Source organism: Etheostoma spectabile, chromosome 8, assembly GCF_008692095.1.
Source record: "Etheostoma spectabile isolate EspeVRDwgs_2016 chromosome 8, UIUC_Espe_1.0, whole genome shotgun sequence".
Lineage (NCBI taxonomy): Eukaryota > Metazoa > Chordata > Actinopteri > Perciformes > Percidae > Etheostoma > Etheostoma spectabile.
Window position 1 is genome coordinate 5,716,674 of NC_045740.1, and position 8,120 is coordinate 5,724,793.

Sequence of the window (8,120 nt, forward strand, 5' to 3'; positions counted from 1 at the left end):
AAACAAGCAAAGTGCCAGTTGGTCAAGCCCGCACCCCCAGCCTCCTTTTACTTTTAATACTTAAACTACATTTCCCTGAAACTTACATACTTTTACTTAAGTAACATTTGCAGGACTTGTACTTGTAACAGAGTATTTTTACAGTGTGGTATTAGTACTTTAACTTAAGTTTGTTTTCAGCTTTACCTTTGCTTGCAGCATGGTGCGTAATAATGAAATAGATGATTGAAAATGTTCTTATTTCAATATATCAAGATTGTGGCATGTACTATATATTATAATGTAAGATGTTTTGTTACAACAAAATAGGCAAGAATTTTCTGATCTAACCGGCTTCCTAATTAATATAAGGTGTTTAAACAAAGACTATGTTGGCTGTAAAAAAAAAAACTTTCTGTAATCAACTTCATTAATAGTTTTGTGCTTCATATTTGATCAGCCAGTTGTGTGAACATGAACCAGCTTTTTATTTATAATATATTTGTATGTGTTATATTTCATTTTTTAAAATAAAGCCTTAATATGTTTCTGTGTGATATGTCAGTAATAGTACATCATATTCACCTTTTTTTATTCCCAATGCATGACTGTGTCCTAATTCATATAATGCTAATTTAGAATGCTGGAGTTCATTAGAGAGTTCATTTAGAATATTCGGATTTGAGCTATTATTAGAAATAATAAGGCACATTTACAATACACTGCACCAACTATGCAACATTATTCCAGATTGCATAAGCAGGCATGTTACCTGGTTGGTGACTGTTTGCTCCGTGTAGCTGAGGCAAACTGAAAAGTCAATTATCAGTTATTGGTTTAAGTCCACTGCTCACAGTGATGACCTTTACACACACACCAAACACACACACACACACACACACACACACACACAAACACACACACACACACACACACTTTTCTGACAATCGCACCCCACACCTTAATACTATTCATTTGGTCTTGGTCTTTTGTTTATATATACTGTATATTATATAACCATAGCGACAGACAAGTTTACAACTGGCATATATCGCAACACAGAGACTTGTTTCGTAAATGTGGAATTTCCCACACAAAAAAACATTTTGTTTTTTATGTCATTCATGTTTAACCTTTGTCACAACAAAAACAAATCTCCAGAGTAACCTTACAATTGAAATGCAGGTGAATGTTACAAGTAAAGCCACTGCCAACAAAGCAGCGAGCACATCAACAGAGTTGTAAACAAACCAGGACATTTTGTTGGACTGTGTCTGCAGATGACGAGCTCCTTTATGTCTGATGACATATTCGATCCAAAACACTGCCTGGTCCAGTGGTTTCAGGGGCTGATCTCTGTGCAGCCTTGAAAGCTTCTGCATGTTTTCCCTGTAAGATGAATTGTAAAGAGCTGTCCTCAGGGCATCTGCAAACATGTGTCTATTAAGCTTGGCAATATCCACAATCACAGCTCCTCCCTTTGCTTTGATTCTGGAGAGGTTATCGGCCTGGTCAAAGAATAGGGGAAGTCCAACTACAGGAACTCCGTGGTAAATTGTCTCCTGAACCCCGTTTGTGCCTCCGTGGGTGACAAACACTTTAGTTTTGGGATGTCCTAAGAGGTCGTTCTGTGGCAGCCAGTTGACCAATAATGTGTTGTTGCCCAGATTGGCTGGCTTCTGTCCAATATACCTCCATACAACCTTTTGAGGCAGCTGGGCAAAGGCTGCAGCAATCTCCTCAGAGAGATCTTGAGGAAGCTTCTCGACTAAAGTTCCTAAGGTCATCATAATGACCCCATGGTCTCCAGAGCTCTGGACAAACTCCTCCAGGTCTACAGGAAGTGGCTTTGGGGGCTTGCACTGAAATCCAGCAATGTAGACTATATTTGGCATTGTTGGACGTGGAAATTCAAAGACAAAATCATTCCTCATAAGCCATATATCTGCATCCAAGAAAAATGTTGAGTAATCCACACTGGGGCCAAAGTACTTCTTAACTATTGGTTTGTAATGAGGTTCTGTGATGTATGACATTGTGTACATACCTAAAATATAACTCAAAACATTCTTTATTCTTTGAGGGAAGGTCATCTTATCTGTCAACTCTGTTGCAGTGAAAGGTATGTATGACAGAGGTGAGGGGGCAATAAGGAAATGAGCTTCACCTTGAATGGTCCATCTGACATTGAAAACAAGAGGAACTTGGAGCCGACGTGCCAGCATTGCCCCTCCGCCGATGCCAGGGTCGGTCAGAACCAAGTCAAATTTGGCTTCATGAAAAGACTGCATCAGGTTTTCATCTTCAAACATCTGAATGATCATTTCACTCATTCCCTTATGGAGCTGAGACATATGGTTCACAACCAGCTGCTCAATCTGAATATGAGTCCAGATTGTAGACCAAAAAGATGCATGCTTACCCTGAAGCCGGACCTCCAGCTGTCGAGACAAAAATGCTTTAAAGTAGTTTTCCTCAAATCCACCAGGGCTGGGAACAGTGACAGAGGTGTAGAGAGGAGACTTTTCGCTGACGTACCAGCTATCAGACGCACGAACCACAGTAATCTCATGGCCTTGAGCATGCAGTTCCTGTATGAGCACTTCCATGTTTACCCAATGGCTTCCATCCAATGGGAACACCAGGATTTTGCCCCCAGATGCACCGGATAGTTGAATCAACAGTAGAGCAAATGTGATTATAGACGATTGAGGCACCTTCATCCTGACTTCCCTCAGATACCTTAAAAATACACAAAAATAAGTCAATAAAAGAGTACTGCTTGTTTGGTTTGCACAATTTTGTGTTTACAGTCATAGTATAACAAGAAATGCAGTGACGGAAAAAAAGTACATTAGTACAGTAAGAGTACATTTACTCAAATGCTATACTTGGGTACAATTATGAGGTACTTTGTAATTTGATGTTACTTTATACTTCTTCTCCACTATATATGGGGGATATGAGGGATATATGCACTTTTCACTCCCTACATTATTTGACAGCATTAGTTACTTCTTACTTTGCAGATAAAAAAAACTCAACATAAAAAAACGTATGATATGCTTGTAAATTACAGAGATGGCAAACGTACTTACTTCCCGTACTCAGGTAGAAGTACAGATATTTGTGTTCAAAAATAATTTGGTAAAAGTAGAAGTAGGCCTACTGATTTCACTTTTTTACTCAAGTAAAAGTAACAGTGCAAGCTTAGAAATTTACTTAAAGTATATAAGTAAAAGTAGCCGTGCGAATGACAAACATTCTTTAGAGTGCAGGCCGAGAAACTTTAGTGGACATGAAAAAAAGGCAACTGAAATACAAACGTGAGCAGGGGCGTTCAACAATTACCATTATGAATCAACAGCCAGGTGCAACCTAGCGAACAGGTGAAGTACACAAACAATAAAATCTCTTAAGCGAACTTACTTTAAATTTGCAAGAACTATAGACCAATACTACAACAGGCTTAAATGAACTGACAAAATAAGTTATATGACTTACAGTTCTCAAAGATGCACACACACGATCTCAACTGATTATCCTCCGACGGGACAGCTAATCTCTTTTTATTTCCTCTCACTTTTTTCTCCGTGTGGCGCGCGTCCGCTCGCGGTGTGAGGCGCGTGTCCGCGCTATTCTCTTCCATGACGAGCTTTTGCACAAAACTAAAGTAACGAGTTAATTTTTTTTTTAAGTGTAAGGCGTAGAAAGTATCAATATTCGTGTTAAAATGTAAGGAGTAAAAGTTAAAAATCGCCACAAAAATAAATTGTAAAGTGAAACTATCTGAAATATCTACATCTCTGGTAAAGTAGTACAGCCTACATTTTTGAAGATTAAACCAGTGGGTAGGCCCTCTCTTCATGTTTCAGGTGTCTGATTGTTGAGCAGTTCCACCAGAGACATTTCCCCTCTAAACTTCTCAGATGGTCTCATTTAAATAACAGTTTGATGCCAAAAGACACAACAACTGATGAAATAATATTTTAAAACACAAGTTGGTTGCAACAATTGTTTACAAGATGACTTTGTTAAACTTTACATATACAGTACACCTAATCACCAAGACTTCCACAGACCATGTTTCAACAAAACACACTCCATGTCCATGTTTTTACTTTTGTGTGCATAACACAGCTTTTTATTAACACTTACCCAAATCCAGGTACAAAACAACCCAACTTCAAATGCCAGTTCAACAGCAGTTTTAGTTCTTTGATAAGATGGTAGGTGCACCGAAAGAAAGCGTGGCGAATGCACCTCCTAGTTGGACCTTGATTGCATGACTGGCTGGCGTGTCCTGACATGTGATGTGTTATGAACTGTTCTGTTGTAAAGAAGGTGTGTACTGCTGCAGATAAAGTTGTGTGTACTTCCCATGGTACTGCAACAGCAGGAGTTCATGTTAAGTTGTTAGCAGAACATATTTATACATGTATTGTGCCATCTAGTGTCAAGTCAGTGTATTCAATGTTTAATTCTCCATTATTGTTTACCTGAACAGAGCAGTAATACAAACCAGTCAATTTTTTTTTACAATTGCTGCACCCATCCCATGTCCTAAATAATACAATTTTCCAAAAAGCACTGAGCCATAAGAACCATATTTCTTAGATAAAACCTTGGGTTTTAAAATTACACATACTATACGTAGCATACTCATTATACAAGGGTGGGAAAAACAGCGCTATAAAGGTTTTTGATTAATCAGCTATCACCTTTTTTACAGTAAGCTCAATACAGTTTACATATTGCTTTCACGTGATCTAATCCAGGTTTTAACAAACATTTGGGGCTTTTAACCCATTAAAACTATAGTTCCTTTATACCCCTTGTTACAATTTGCATCCTCCCAGAATGTTTTAACTGAATACTTTTCAGGGACTTCAAGATGTACAATTACACAGTTATTTAAATTCAAAGCAAGGATTAGAAGACATCTGTCTGTTATGTTAATCAACTACTGACCCCTTAGATTTTTGTTGGGGGGTCCTGAACCCCAGGTTAAAAATGTATTGCTCCAATCTATTGCACATAAATGATGTTTACAGTACTGTATCAGTAGAACATTGGGTTAGGTATTCATCAGCATAACAAAATGTAAATTGAGATAATAATGTCTTTTATAGGATAGGAAGAAGAAGAAAAATAGTCTTTGTTGTTACAAAATATTTTTTAACTTTATTATTTATTAACTTTGTTCAAACAGAATTGGATCAGTGCAAACACCAGCAAAGGTGCAAACCAGGTGAATAACTAAATATAACAGAGCCTCTAAAAGTCACTTTAAAAACATATAAAAAGAGACAGAAGATTGTTAAAAAGAAAAGAAAAAGAAAGTAAAGACCCCAAAATACAAACATACCACACATACAAGACATTAACTGTACGATTCATTCTATTACTCAAGTAGTATCAAGTCCACTTATGGTTTTTGGATACAAAACTGTTTCTGAGTCTGTTTGTTCATTTTTTAATTGTCCTGAAATGCCTGCCCAAGGGCAATAGCTTAAACAGTGAGTGTCCCGGGTGAGATGGATCTTTTAGTAGCCTATGCTCAGGGAGGGGATGGGGCAGCCAATGATCTTCTGCAGCTGTTTAATCTAACATGCACACACCATGCATTTATTTTTTTGGTTTCGTTAGCTTTTTTGACATAGGAGGACACACACAACTACAAATGAAATCAAGGATGACACTATTAATTCCCAAAAATGTGGTCATTGATGTGAAGATGACAAAGATGTAGGGGGTCCGGCCATGGGGCAACGTTACCAACAAGCCAACAACTATCATTACCATTAAAATCCCTCCAAGTCAAACAACCAAACAACTGAAGAAATAAAGATTACCATAAATACTTACCATCCAGAAACAAATTTGTCATAATACTAGGGGGAGAAAGGACAAGGATTATGAACTATGGAAAATTCCCTTTTGATTATATGCTCTGATTGATTATTTTACGAGGTATATAGACGTTTTTGAAGCCTTAGTTTGAATCATATTTATTACTCTATTTAACACCTCTATGACACAGCCTTAAACATCTGTAATTGTTTGACTTCATAAAGGTAGTACGGGTTTGTGTTGGACTGCATCTGCGTGCTGCTGGGCCCTGTTGCCTGAAAGTTCCCAACAAGGACCCAGCATGCTATAAATGGTAGCTTTATAATATTTTACACATAGGCCCAAAAACCAATTAGTAATCCTTTACTGAAAAAATATTTTTGAATGACAGTATGATTATGCACACTTTTATTAAGCCTTTTAAACAATCTGTGAGCACAGTAGTCCCAAAGAAATTTGCAATTAGTCCAAAGTCAACCAACCAACACACAGTTGAGCTGGTGCTTTTGGGGCCCCTAGAGGTCTACGTCCCCAGGCCAGCTGCCCGCTTTTTTTTAAACATTCTAAAGCTTTTATTTGCTTGCATGTTATATATTGTATATTTATTGTATGTAGGCTAGACCCTATATATATATATGGGCTCCAGGTTGAAAATACAACCACGAAATTAGTGCTAAATAAAATCATGCCATTAAATGATAACAAACTAACACAACAAACATTAAAACAAAATATTATTAAGTTAATTTAAAATGTCATAACTGTCAAATACCACTGGCAGTGTTCATCATAGACCTAACCCTACAGCCCTTTGTTGTTGTTCTCACGCTAATGTACGAGATCCGTAGACCCGACTTAACTGCGCGGTCACATTCCGCCCCGACTTCCCCTCTGCCAGCGGCCTGGTGGTTTGAGATGAGTAGAAGATGTCGGTTTCGGGGCTGAAGGCCGAATTGAAGTTTTTGGAGTCTATTTTTGACCCAAACCACGAACGATTTAGAATAATAGACTGGAAACCCGATGAACTTAGTTGCCAATTTAACGTAACAGGAGAGAAGCTGCTGATCATTCACTGCAACATCACGGTGAGTCCAGGCCAGCTCTGCGCACAAGCTAACCTAAGCCACCGACTATCGACTGAAACCAAATCATTCCGCGGAAGGTTCCGTGTTTACAAATGAACTACGATCAAAGTGTTCGCTTTTATTTTCATGTTGTATTTAAAGCCATCAAGATTTAAGTAATCCCGTCAATAAACAAACCAACAAAGCCCCAGTGTTAAATTCACTTCGAAAAAGTGTTCAAGAAAACGTCGTTTAGTACCGTTGACGCTAGCCTGTCTTGTTAGCCACAATAACTGCGTTACTGTTTGCAGCACTACGGCGGCTAACTTTCATACTTCTGAACCGTATCTAGTTTAATTTTAAGGGGTTTTAGCTAAGTCATATGGGGACTTTAACTACATCACAGCTGCTTTAAAAATATAAATATTTCAAACAACACATCTATCTGATCAGGAATACCACTGAATGTCCCCGGAATATCTCTAACGTTTAATAGAGGTGGTTTACTGGGATGTTGAAATTCTGCCTTTTCAGTAAATAGACTGATCCCTGTGGCGGACTTATATTAAAGCTGTGACGTTAATGGTTCCTTTTAGGGACACCAAAATATGTGGAAAGCGATATAATGTATAATAGATATTAAGAAGTCTGAAATCGTATTATACTCTGTAGCTAACTAAAGATAACGTTAGAGCATTACAAGCTGCGCCAATGGTATGGTATGAAACGGTACACACTTCCGGTCTCCTAAGTGGGCGTGGCTTCGTTTGTAAGTGTATGAACGTCATGTGGCTGGATGAAAAGTTAATTTGCATACATAATTTGTATTTTCTTTTGCTAACATTAGATAATTATACAGGTAAAAGATCTCATTATATATACCGTCATATTTAGCATGACGACAATGTCTATGTCATGGATGAACAATAAGAACTTGACACCGAGTTCAAGGCAAAGCCCCGTTAATGTCAATGAAAGTTACTCAGTTGTGGCGCATGAACCCAAAAAAGTTCAGTTGCTGTCTGAAATTACCCGGATGATCGCCACTGCTTCCGCATTGTATGGCTCTTAGAGCAGACGAATTAGAGATTCTTACCAACCCAGCCAGCTAATTCCGGTTTAGCGCTCAGGCTAACTTGAATGGGCATGCAATGATTTAATCATGCACCTCCGAATGTTATCTGATTGAATGGATCAAATTCTGATAATGAAATTAATTATTTC

At 38.0% G+C, this 8,120-nt stretch overlaps 2 protein-coding genes across 6 annotated transcripts in view; one reads left to right on the plus strand and one right to left on the minus strand.

Moving 5' to 3' along the window:
- Nucleotides 1–1,061: 1,061 nt before the first annotated feature.
- On the minus strand, nucleotides 1,062–4,332 carry LOC116694112 (UDP-glucuronosyltransferase 2C1). 4 transcript variants are annotated; one of them, XM_032523595.1, is made up of 3 exons: nucleotides 4,138–4,332; nucleotides 2,184–2,721; nucleotides 1,062–2,072 (listed from the first exon to the last, which is right to left on the minus strand). In XM_032523595.1, exons 1-3 carry the CDS (start codon nucleotides 4,287–4,289, stop codon nucleotides 1,098–1,100), a joined length of 1,665 nt encoding a protein of 554 aa, XP_032379486.1. In that variant the 5' UTR covers nucleotides 4,290–4,332; the 3' UTR covers nucleotides 1,062–1,097. The 4 variants fall into 4 exon arrangements, with proteins under 4 accessions (XP_032379486.1, XP_032379483.1, XP_032379485.1 ...); XM_032523592.1 differs by having other exon boundaries at nucleotides 1,062–2,721; XM_032523594.1 differs by having other exon boundaries at nucleotides 1,062–2,721; nucleotides 4,243–4,322.
- Nucleotides 4,333–6,656: 2,324 nt separating this feature from the next.
- The window catches only part of LOC116693917 (ubiquitin-conjugating enzyme E2 Q2), a 6,478-nt gene continuing 5,014 nt past the window's right edge, over nucleotides 6,657–8,120 (plus strand). For both annotated transcript variants that reach the window (XM_032523234.1, XM_032523235.1), the window contains exon 1: nucleotides 6,657–6,917. In XM_032523234.1, the coding sequence (XP_032379125.1) occupies nucleotides 6,759–6,917 (159 nt within the window). In that variant the 5' untranslated portion in view covers nucleotides 6,657–6,758. The remainder of the gene's footprint in view (nucleotides 6,918–8,120) is intronic.

Excerpts from the sequence above, each read along its gene's own strand:
- LOC116694112 (XM_032523592.1), bottom strand. The coding sequence starts at position 4,289 with ATGTCAGGACACGCCAGCCAGTCATGCAATCAAGGTCCAACTAGGAGG. Across the intron at positions 2,722-4,137 it reads TGTTTTGTACCTGGATTTGG|GTATCTGAGGGAAGTCAGGA; the intron begins GTAAGTGTTAAT and ends TGTATTTTTAAG.